At 48.8% G+C, this 12336-nt stretch overlaps 1 protein-coding gene across 1 annotated transcript; it reads left to right on the top strand.

Moving 5' to 3' along the window:
* Nucleotides 1–609: 609 nt before the first annotated feature.
* LOC116948302 (potassium channel subfamily K member 1) lies at nt 610–11370 on the top strand. The gene is made up of 3 exons (XM_032964822.2): nt 610–1904; nt 7019–7438; nt 7950–11370. Exons 1-3 carry the CDS (start codon nt 1592–1594, stop codon nt 8309–8311), a joined length of 1095 nt encoding a protein of 364 aa, XP_032820713.1. The 5' UTR covers nt 610–1591; the 3' UTR covers nt 8312–11370.
* The last annotated feature ends 966 nt before the right edge of the window (nt 11371–12336 follow it).

Raw genomic sequence — 12336 nt, 5'->3', positions numbered from 1 at the left:
CAGCGCAGTGCGTTAACCACTGCGCCACCGCGTCTCCCCCTACCAGAGAATATACACATTCAGTACAGTATGTAAACATTAACATATCGGTGTAATTAATGCTAATTACATGTACGGTAAGCCTACCGGGGATAGTGTATGCCACACACACAGGATGTTGCCAACGATTCATTATTAATTAATTATTGTTTTTATTCAATAGCGTACTGTATATCCCTTCCACTTTGAGCACGCACCTGAGAATCCAACTCACGACAAACGAACGCACACGACAGTTCACCCCTTAATTGGTGTACTACTTGTAATGTAATGTTGTGTTTTTACGTGTATAATTATTATAATCACGGAACGCGATTGGAATCAGCTCGTGTGCAGATGTTGCACGGTGGATTACCGCATTACATTCGCGAGGTCGGGTGAGATGATGCTATGGTGGATTAATAAATCCCAGAATCATGACATGATGATAATGATAATAGGTGGATTATTAAATCTCAGGATGGTGAGATGGTGCTAATGATGCTAAGAAGATGCTAGGTGGATTATGAAATCGCAGAATCGTGAGAGATGGCGAAAGCTTGGTGGTGGAGGGGAAGCGGAGGGCGGGGTGAGGGCTTCATCCAGCAGTGGCGAACCCACGACCGCTCCTGCCGATGATGAGACGTAATTGTTTACGTGCCGTTCGGCATCACCAGTAAATCAGTGGCGACATGGCCAGGCGGCGGGTGTGGTTATTTCCTTGACTCCTCCTCCCTTCAAAGGGCTTCCTTCCCCCATTGTTGATTTGCGAGGTGGGAATTTTTTTTTCGCAATCGCGTGTCAAAGAGACGTGTGGCCAACACGGGGAGACAGCGGCGAGATCGATTCCGTGCGATTGTTCGGCTCTAATAAATACATAAACAACGTGCACATTTGATATTTCAAAACTGCCATTCTGGCTCTCGCTCGCTCGCTCTCTCTCGCTCTCTCTCGCTCTCTCTCTCTCTGGATGCCCAGGGCAAGGTCGCTCCAAACTATGACTTTCACCAACGAGGGGTCGCCGGCACTCGATTAAAACCGCCCCAGAAAGATGTTGGGCTCGACACGCTTCGCGTTCAGATCGTCGGCGAACATTTCGGCAAGTTGACGCGCGCAACGTTACACGCTACTGGCAAGCCGAGGGGGATTTAAATCCCGCCCGCCTCTAGCGACTTGTACGAGTGCAGTCGCAGGCGGCGATAGGTCACACGGAGACGCACAGGGTGCGAGTGTAGCGGTGCCGCGTCTTCGTGATGACACAATGACCGTGCGTGACTCGGCCGCCAAACTTGCGCGTTTATCAACAACGACAAATCGTTATTTTAATTCCGTGGGATTCTGTAACCTGACGGACTAATATAACAACACACCAGGCTTGCCAACCTTTATATATTCGCACACGGTAGAACACCTACACCGCACGACACTGCAGTAGACGTGGAGAGAGAGAGGGCGAGAGAGCGGGCTGCGAAAATTTTAGTGCCACAGTGACAGCAAATATCTGCAGGGTGGCTTGGGTGGACTTGCTGCTATCGGAAAACAACAACAACAAACCCCCGTCTCGGCTCACACGATGGCTTCGAGGTCGTTGACGTGCTTCCTCGCTTTGCTAGCCACCTATGCTTTGTACCTCGTGCTGGGAGCCATCGTCTTCTCCACCCTGGAGCGGCCGTACGAGGAGCGCCTCCGGATGGACGTGAGGAGGCTTCGGGACGCGTTCGTGCGGCAGCACGCGTGCCTGAGCGACGAGGCGCTCGAGGGGTTCCTGCGAGACGCCCTCGAGGCCAGGACGCACGGCGTTTCGGCGCTGCGCAACGCCACGGCCGGCCCCCACTGGGACTTCGTGTCTGCACTGTTCTTCGCCAGTACCGTACTCACGACAGTCGGTAAGGAGTTTGTTGTTGTTGTCGGTTGTGTGGTGTCGTTGACGGTGTGTGTGTGTCTGTGTGTGCTTTTGTTCATCATTGAACTCCTCCCATCCGGACAGTCGCCGCACAATTAGGCGACCATCAAAAAAGAGACCAGAATTTCAGAATGACCTCCTTAATCCTGCTCGCAACAGTCGTCGAGTTGTCGTCTCGCTCTCCTTGTTGTTGTTGTTTGTCGATGCTTTCATTCATCCACGCCGGGGAGTTGAGCCCTGGCGCTGGTGGCTTCCCACGTGACCTGTGTAATCCAGCACTGTGGAGGACTGCAGCGAGGATTGGTGGATCACCGCACCGATGTTTGCGAAACAACTCTTCCCGCGAAGGCTGAGGAAGTGCCATGGCCATGACTTGCCAGGAGAAGTTGGCACGGCAAAAAAATCTCGACTCCACCTGCTCCGTCTCGATGGGATTAGAGTGTGTTGCCTCTTTGAACGCGTGGGTTTCTCCAGGTGCTTCGGTTTCCTCTCGCATGTATACCGTATGCTCATAATTGGGCCGATAGCACTTTAATATATACACAGGACTGCAAAGCTTGGGCAATTGTTGGTGCTGGCTCAACGCTTCGTTCCGAGTTCGTCTGTGGCTTCTCGTGCCTCCTGAGTCGTCGTCTCATCGAGAGTGAATTCTGGCTGCTCTGCAAGTTGATATTACAATTGCACAAATTAGGCGATGGTCAGAATATTCATATTGTCCTAATAACACAAATGGGGTGTCATTATAATAAACGGTTTTAGAAAATGTTGCCTACAATCTGGACTGAATCAATGAATTGATCTCTACATAAACATAAATGCACCCATCGCCATCCCAACGTGTCCATGTCTGACACTGTGGTATTTTATTAACATTCCTCATTTATCTGGAAAGGTGGACAGATTTGTTTTTTAATTTAGTGTGAGTTTTCATTGGTTGACATAGTACACACACACATATATGGCCACTGAACGATCATACGGATAATCCACATCTTTAAAACGCGTGCAATGTACCCCTGAGTTTGTGGAACTTCCCATTTGTTGTCTTTGAGCACCTCTAAGTTTCTCGTTCTAACTTCTGTTCAAGACTTAATGCCGGATTTGGAGGATGCTCCTTCATCCATGACGCGTCAGGAACTTGGCATAATTTGGCATCTAGCTGGCACTTAGTATATTCTCCCTTACATGGACTTGTGTGATTAACTAGATGAATCACTTGAACATTTTGACATTGTTGTCGTGTATAATTTGTTATCTTACGTTGTGTGTTCAATTCCCTGCACTCCCCCATTGTTGTACAGTACTGTCTTTTCCTGGCCACTTCGCACACAGTAAAACATTGACCGATTTGCAAATGTAGTATAGAATTTCTTAAATCCAAATCCCAGTTCTGTATTAGATGAGATCTGTTGGGTGGCAAAATGGCAGCCACAGCCATAGATGATTTAATTATTACGTGCAGAGATGTACGTACGGTCACCTTCTTTCGCACCATACGTAGCCAAACCGTGTTAATTGGAGGTGCGGATGTTATACCCCAGGAATACATTGGTGGGTTTCCTCTGAGTACGATGATTTCCTCTGGCATACCAAACGCCAAATAATGCTCATTGTCCAAACATGTCAGTACAGGACTTGAGAGCGTCTGGGGTTGGGAGGTGTTCACTAATCACACGCGTGGCGTTTTCTCAATGCTGGCAGGTTTCCTTCCATGCAAAATCCTTCAACATGCAAAATCTGCAAAAAATTGCCTGAACGGGTTGTTTAACAGGCCTGACTGGATGAAATCAGACCATAGACAGATTGCTTGCTTAATTAAAATAATCTAGATAATGCTGGTCCAGGCTGCTGAACCAAAACTGTATAATCTTACGCAGGGGCGGAGCCAGGATTTCAGGCCGGGGTGACATTAAACAAATTTTTTATTTCAAGAATGATTAGAGAGTCAGGCTGTTGAACTAGACGCCATCGGTTGGCGACACACTCTGACAATGCAGTTGCACGGAGTCCGCCAGACCGAGTGTCGTACACTTTTACGCAGAATGTAACCCCTGTCACCCCCCCTGGCTCCGCCCCTGATCTTACAACTCTTTGTCAAGTTATCTGCGGGAGGATCGCCCCCCCCCCCCACACCGTGTTGGTCACGTGGGTTCTTTGACCATACTTCACCACGCTGGTTTGTGCTGGTTGGTGAGGCGTGAGAGGTAGAGTGGTGGTAAGACTCGGTTTAAAAAAAAAAGATTCTGGAGAGATTAACGGATTTTTCTGATCTATTATTTGTGTTAATCAAAATGAAAAGAAGTTGGCAAAACATCGCCAAGTTGAAACATCATAACAATTCCTGGCTGAGTGGATGATTACGCTCCATGCTGAAATGTCAGCGCATGCCCTGCCATTTGCACAGTTGGTAGTGACTCACTTTAATGCCTCAATTATAGACGTCAGCCAAATCTGTTCTCGGTGGAATAGGGTATGTGGGATGATAATAATGATTGTTGTTATTTTTAGAAACTCCTTTCACGCGTGTTGGCCTACAAATTGGATGTCATCACACACACAATTGTTCGTTTCTCAGTGGCTTGGCTGTGTACAGTGAGGGAAAAAAGTAGTTGATTTTGTACGTTTGCCCACTGACAAAGAAATGATCAGTCTTTAATTTTAATGGTAGGTTTATTTGAACAGTGAGACAGAATAACAACAACAAAAAATCCAGAAAAACGCATGTCAAAATTTTTATAAATTTATTTGCATTTGAATGAGGGAAATAAGTATTTGACCCCCTCTCAATCAGAAAGATTTCTGGCTCCCAGGTGTCTTTTATACAGGTAACGAGCTGACATTAGGAGCACACTCTTAAAGGGAGTGCTCCTAATCTCAGCTTGTTACCTGTATAAAAGGCACCTGTCCACAGAAGCAATCAATCAATCATATTCCAAACTCTCCACCATGGCCAAGACCAAAGAGCTCTCCAAGGATGTCAGGGACAAGATTGTAGACCTACACAAGGCTGGAATGGGCTACAAGACCATTGCCAAGCTGCTTGGTGAGAAGGTGACAACAGTTGGTGCGATTATTCGCAAATGGAAGAAACACAAGAGAACTGTCAACCTCCCTTGGCCTGGGGCTCCATGCATGATCTCACCTCGTGGAGTTCGAATGATCATGAGAATGGTGAGGAATCAGCCCAGAACTACACGGGAGGATCTTGTCAATGATCTCAAGGCAGCTGGGACCATAGTCACCAAGAAAACAATTGGTAACACACTATGCCGTGAAGGATTGAAATCCTGCAGCTCCTGCAAGGTCCCCGTGCTCAAGAAAGCACATATACATGCCCGTCTGAAGTTTGCCAATGAACATCTGAATGATTCAGAGGACAACTGGGTGAAAGTGTTGTGGTCAGATGAGACCAAAATGGAGCTCTTTGGCATCAACTCAACTCGCCGTGTTTGGAGGAGGAGGAATGCTGCCTATGACCCCAAGAACACCATCCCCACCGTCAAACATGGAGGTGGAAACATTATGCTTTGGGGGTGTTTTTCTGCTAAGGGGACAGGACAACTTCACCGCAACAAAGGGACGATGGACAGGGCCATGTACCGTCAAATCTTGGGTGAGAACCTCCTTCCCTCAGCCAGGGCATTAAAAATGGGTCGTGGATGGGTATTCCAGCATGACAATGGCCCAAAACACACGGCCAAGGCAACAAAGGAGTGGCTCAAGAAGAAGCACATTAAGGTCCTGGAGTGGCCTAGCCAGTCTCTAGACCTTAATCCCATAGAAAATCTGTGGTGGGAGCTGAAGGTTCGAGTTGCCAAACGTCAGCCTCGAAACCTTAATGACTTGGAGAAGATCTGCAAAGAGGAGTGGGACAAAATCCCTCCTGAGATGTGTGCAAACTTGGTGGCCAACTACAAGAAACGTCTGACCTCTGTGATTGCCAACAAGGGTTTTGCCACCAAGTACTAAGTCATGAGAGGGGGTTAAATACTTATTTCCCTTATTAAAATGCAAATCAATTTATAACATTTTTGACATGCGTTTTTCTGGATTTTGTTGTTGTTATTCTGTCTCTCACTGTTCAAATAAACCTACCATTAAAATTATAGACTGATCATTTCTTTGTCAGTGGGCAAACGTACAAAATCAGCAGGGGATCAAATACTTTTTTCCCTCACTGTACCTCCTTCGCCCAAGTGCGGTGGATTCTGCGCCGGTTGGTGGCATCGCTTCCGAGTGTGCGGGCAGTGCAGCTGCTGCACGGTGGCCCATGGGCCGAAGGTGCTTGCATAGAGAGAGGTGGGGGTGTCGGAGGGTTGGGGAGGGGGCACCAATTAAATTTCACCGGGGTCCATGCCAACCGCACGACGCCACTGGGTCGTGGGCGTAAACAAGTTGCTGTTCTTCTCAGCCGTGAACTTCCCACTGCTGGCCACAGAACTCTGCTGTGGTTGCTCTCCTGTCCAGTCGTGGCTTCCGAACTCTGCGACGTCATCTTGCTGCTGCTGCTTTCTCTAGTGCCCTCTTACTCCGTTTTGGTCTCCGCTCCACAGGTAACATCGCCTCTCACCTTTCGTCGGTTTGCTCTCCATCACGTGGCCTGCCCGCTCTCCATGACGTGGCCTGCCCACTCTCCATGACGTGGCCTGCCCACTCTGCCCGCTCTCCATGACGTGGCCTGCCCACTCTCCATGACGTGGCCTACCCACTCTCCATCACGTGGCCTGCCCACTCTCCATGACGTGGCCTGCCCACTCTCCATGACGTGGCCTGCCCGCTCTCCATCACGTGGCCTGCCCATGTGCACGTTCTCACCGTGGTCGTGTGGATTTTTCACCAGGTCCTCCGGTGTTTTCCCCTCACCATTTGAAAACATTTTTTTTTTTTAGTATTTGGCCGCAATAAATACTTCGTCGAGCTATCATTGGTGGCCAGGTCGTTTCTGAAAAAGAGCCATAGAGCTCGGGTGGGCCTTACCAGGTAAAATAAAAAATAAAAAGTTACTTTTTTAGTTTAGTATTTCTCACTTGATGTACCGTCCGCTCCTCTCCGCCGGCTCGTCCTGCCCTTGACTCGCGGACGCGCCTTTTGCCACAGGCTACGGGCACACGGTGCCCCTTTCGGACGCCGGCAAGGCCCTGTGCATCCTCTACGCCGTGCTGGGAATCCCGTTCACCCTGCTGCTTCTCACCTCCATCGTCCAGCGCCTGATGGAGCACCTGACGCGCCGCCCGCTGCGGTCGCTCGCCGCCGCCTCCTCCTCCTCCTCCTCGTCGCCGCCGCCGCAGTCGCCCGAGCTGCTGGCCGCGGCGCACGCCGCTCTGCTCCTGGCCTGCGTCGCCGTGCTCTTCTTCGTCGTGCCCGCCGCCGTCTTCGCGTCGCTGGAGGAGGGCTGGGGATTCCTCGGCGCCTTCTACTTCTGCTTCATCTCCCTGAGCACCGTCGGCCTCGGCGACTACGTGCCGGGGGAGGCGGACCGGCAGCCCAGCCGCGAGCTCTACAAGGTCTGCGTCACCGGTGCGTGGCGCCCGCTCGCGCCGGCACGGTGGCGCGTCGTTTTGTGGCCGTGGCGGTGGCTGAGGTTCGCCGCTCGAGCGCAGCGGGGTCACGCCCCGGTTAAGGCTGCGGGGGTGTGTTAGCCGTGAATATGGTGCCCGTCTGCTTTGCGGTGGGCGTTGATTGGGTGCGATGCAATTCACTGCGTCCGATCAATTTACGCAGCGACATGGAAAGGTATGTGATTGTTTGTATCGCTCGCATGTCACTGTCCTGCGATTGGCTGAAATGGCCATCACTTGAGCAAGCCTTCATTTAGCTGTGGATTGATTTTGGCTCATGTTGGTAATGATGCACATTGATCCACCGCATCCAATTTTTCATTTGAATAAACGACACTTGTTCGGGCAAGACAACGCGAATCGTTGCCCCTCGGAAGCGATTAGGTTTCTCATTCCTTCTCGCTGCCCTACTCACTCCGTGCCCCCCCCCCCATCCCTGTCTCCATGCACCGCCGCGTCCCTCCCATCAGTCTATCTGCTGCTGGGCCTCATCTCCATGCTGCTGGTGCTGGAGACGTTCTGCGAGCTTCCGCAGATGCGCCGTCTCACGGCCGTCTTCCAACCACAGTGGGAGCCGCCCTCTCTTCCCGAGCAGCAGCAGCAGCAGCAGCAGCAGCCGCACGGCCTCGTGCGGACCCACCACGGCGACACCGTCAAGGAGACGGGCGGCGAGGCTCCCGCGTCGCCGGCGTCGCCCGCTGAGGCGGCGCGGGCGGAGAGCGGCGACGGGATGCTCCGGCGTCTGTTCGATCGCAAGCGCGACGGTCCGGTCGTGTCGTACCAGGCGCTCGGCGACTCCGACTCCACGTCGCCAACCGCCGGCAGAAAGTGAAACGGATTCGTCGCGGTTTTCCACGCGGCCGGTTCAAGCCGCGGTGAGCGTGGCGAAATCTCAACTCCTGTCTCCGTTGGGTCACATTAGTTTTTTTAAAAGCTGTTTTGTTTAACACCCTCTCGTGCGCATATTGTTGGAAGCGAAAGCAAACATTTTTTTAATTGGTTATGAAGTGATTTATTTATTGGCAACGGAACCCAACCCTGCCTCAAATACGCAAAAAATGCGTTCACGTAATTTATCAAGAATTCCGATAAAGTCGCTCGACAGCGGGCACCGAGCTTCCAGCTGCCAGCTTGTGAATGCCAAGCTCTGCTTTACCCAACGTTTGGGCCGTGGTCTTCATTTTGTCCATCGCCACCAACACCGCCGCACTGATGGACCACGTCCTAGTTGAGAGAGGGCTGCGTGCACCACCAACGCTTTGGGGCTCGTGCACCGTTGCTGAAATGCCGCCCCAACTCAGAGCGGTTCACCCACGGGGGACCTGACGCATGACACGGGAGGGTTTTGGCGTGTCGTGTGTTCGCATGCGGAGTTTAAACAAAGCATAGTGTAAAGTTGGAGTTGACATTTCAAAGCATTTAACATAAAAAAAGAATATAATTGTTCATGAAATCTTCACGAAAGGAGAAAGGGGAAAATTTTTTAACTCGCAAAACAACGCAGCAGCTAACTTTACAAACTTAACTGACCCTGTTGATTTCGGCAATGAACTGTTGGATGTACGATTTTTTAAATTGTTTCAATCAATGTTTAAAGCCATTGGATGGATCTTGAATGTGTTTTGTTTCTTTGATTACCAAATTCAAAACCGTGAAAGTTGCACCTTGTTCGTTGATGCGAGATGCTTGAGCACATGCAGGCTTTTGTGCCAGATGGTGTTGAAGGCCATTTAAGTCCATCACTGGAATCCACGACACGTTTTATTCAATTCCGTTATCCGGTGCAGTCGTGAGCGATGTAATTGGTTCATTTATAAAAATGTATTTCTTGCACTCATGATACAGCATTAAGTTGTGTGTTCACATGAAAAACGATGATTTGCGATTTGTGCAAATTTGACCGAGTAACATTGAGTATACCGACTTGAACAAAAACTTTACGTGAGACAGAAAAAAATAACAAACAATAGAAACGAGGTGTAAAAACGAGACCTAATTATTATTTTTTTGGATTCGCATCACAATCTGGAGTTGTGACAGTTCACATGATCTCTGCTCTGGTGAATTGTTACGTTCTACTGTGCAGTGCATTGCATCTCAACTGAACGCCCCTGGACAGCATGAAGTAAAATGTAGGAAGCATCACATGGAGTGACTCCGCTGAAAGCAGTGCATGGTGGGTATTTATCTGAATAAATTGTTTTACTTACAAATAATAAAGTTCACTTTGTCTACACAAAATAGCATGCTCCGCATTGGAAAACGATTGTGTATTTAAGTTACAACGCAACCAACTGTATGAACTAACTCCATTGTTGCCCACAAAGTGCCCTATGGAATTAATTTTGTATTGCTGTATGCACTAAGACGAGTCTTCATAAACTTTGCATTAATTGGGAAGGCTTTTTGTTAAACCTAATTTCCTGAGCTGAGATGTGCAAAGCTATTGCTAGGTATTTTGTGAACCTGGCTCGGAAGCTATTAGTCGCAGTTTTTAGTGCAAATATACGGACTCTAAAACGAGGGAATGCTGCTTCGAAAGTCATTGTTTACAAATCTCCTTGTCTGCGGCGAATGATGAAACGCATCTGCGGTGAACCATTCGCGAAAGGTGGCAAAAGTGGTCGTCTTAGCTGGCCGCACACTTTGAATCGAGTTTGTTTACAGTCACGCTGCATATGGCTTTCGGTATTTCTGCCTGCACTCAGTTGGCATGCCTAATTTGACTCGTCGGCTTAGAGGTCGCGAGTTTAATTCTCGCCTTGCGAATACCGTACACTGCTCTTGCGTATGTATTTTCGGTTATTCTCTTACGGGCTCTCCGATTGTCGGTACCACGTGGTGTTGTTCAAGAGTGGCTGTCCGACGTTTATCTCTGCCCATGTGCTGGGACAAATGAACGATGTGAAGTCCTGCTGTGAAGCCTGGATAGTTCGGCAAGTGGAGCAACAAACACTAAGTAATCATAATAAAATGTGAACTGGCAAGGGCATAGACACCAGTGGGTCGAGGGAGCTTTCATCGGGAACTGAAATGAATGTCACGCCAAACGAAACGCGGTACAACCCGAACACTCTTGGGATAGCAACAGAACATTGTCAGCATCTTGAAAGCGCAATGCTTTTTTTATCGCACGAAAACAACGTTTTGATGTCCGAGAACAGATGCAGTTAGCAGCTAAAGGCTCCGTTCGCGAGACTTTTTTTTGTTATCTGGTCACATTTGTCCCACGGTGCAGTGGTGTAATGAGCTAACGATGCAAAGAGGAGCATGGTATTACCAACCCAATGCGATTCCCATTATTGCTGCTGTGCAATTCGCTCATTGCACCATCGGTTAACGCTGCCTTACTCCACATTGGCGTTACGGGATTTATGCAACTCATGAATTGTAGCGGTAATTAGACGCGCTTGATTACAAAGTGGCTGATGGCAAATGTCTCCTTGATAGCACTCCGTCTCACCAAAATTAACGCATTCACCAATGGTTGTAGCGGGAATTGGGGAGTCATTTTCTAAACCGTGCTATTTTTCAACGGTTTGATCTCAAGTTTGCGCGTGCGCACTTCAGCAGCGCCTTGCGTGGGTGGTGAAATATGAATCGTAGCCCAGTTCAGATAAGAGTGCGTGCCGGTTCACTGACATCGCATTCATATTTTAACCGCAGTCTACCCCACCCGTTGTGCCGACGTGAACCACCGCGTTAGATTAATAACGAATCGCGTGTTTGTGGGGGGGGGTTTGTTTGTATGTTGCCGCACGGCTGAAGGCATTGTTCAGTAGAGTTTTGGTGACTAACGTGCTGTGGTTGGTGATCGGCTGGCTTTTAATCTATGGTTGTTGTGTTTGTAATTGACTGCACAAGAGAACAAATAAAGTAACCTTTTTTTGAGCTTTGTCATACGAACGTGGCGTGTGTTCTTGTGCGGAGGACGATGGGTAGTGTCGCGATATAACCGGTCTCCAATGTGGGAATATCGTCTCATGAAGGAGTAAACCCATTTTGGAACTCTTAGAGCAACTTTCCAACTAATATTGCGCCTGCTGTTAAACGAAAACAATTCTTCCGGTTTTGCTGATGTGACAACTTAATTTGATTGGCTTTGGTGGATGGTGGAGTGTTGTACTTAAAAAAAAAACTATTTTTACATGCCAACAAGAAACCAACTATGAATTGGATTAATAATACAACCGAAAAGTTTCAAATATTCAGACGTGCGATGTGCAGTTGGTTTTAACCTTGTGTGGACACCCCATTCCGAAGTTTACTGATTAAACCAGAAGCGATGAAGAGGCTTGTGAATATGATTGGGCCCTTTGAAGATTGAAGCCTTTTGAAGGTGAAGCGCCCTCCACACGAAGTGCTTCCTATAATCTTGCAATTTTTTCTGCGCAGAATGCAGACTAATGCTGAATTATAAATAATTACAGAATGGCAACGGTGTAGACAACAGAGTCGTCTCACCATTCTTACCCTCGCATGCATAATCTACAGCATGTCTACTACAAAGACAGATCCCCCATATAGCCTAGGCAAGTGTTGTTCGCGAGCATCATTGAACGTTTGTATGGCACACGAGGGGGTGGGTGGCTAGCACCACACCTGGCTGCATTTGCCTCCCCAGTACTGATGTTTACACACCACACCAGGTTCATTTTTTTAAGGCCGAGTCGATTCGGATAATCGTCACTGGTATTGGCCGCGAGCGGCAATCGAACTCGGGTCGCCGGGTTTGTAGCGAAGTGCGCTGACCACTACACTACCGCTGCCCATCACTACGCAAATGCAGAGATTCGGGATGTAAACATGCTGTATGAATGTGTAGTGGTATAGACTAATAATAATAATGTAGCAGCA

The sequence above is a fragment of the Petromyzon marinus genome, chromosome 33 (assembly GCF_048934315.1).
Source record: "Petromyzon marinus isolate PM22_M1 ecotype Great Lakes invasive population chromosome 33, UKy_Petmar_22M1.pri1.0, whole genome shotgun sequence".
NCBI classification, from domain to species: domain Eukaryota; kingdom Metazoa; phylum Chordata; class Hyperoartia; order Petromyzontiformes; family Petromyzontidae; genus Petromyzon; species Petromyzon marinus.
Note: the sequence above shows the minus strand (reverse complement) of the source record. Positions and strands in the feature narration are given on the sequence as shown.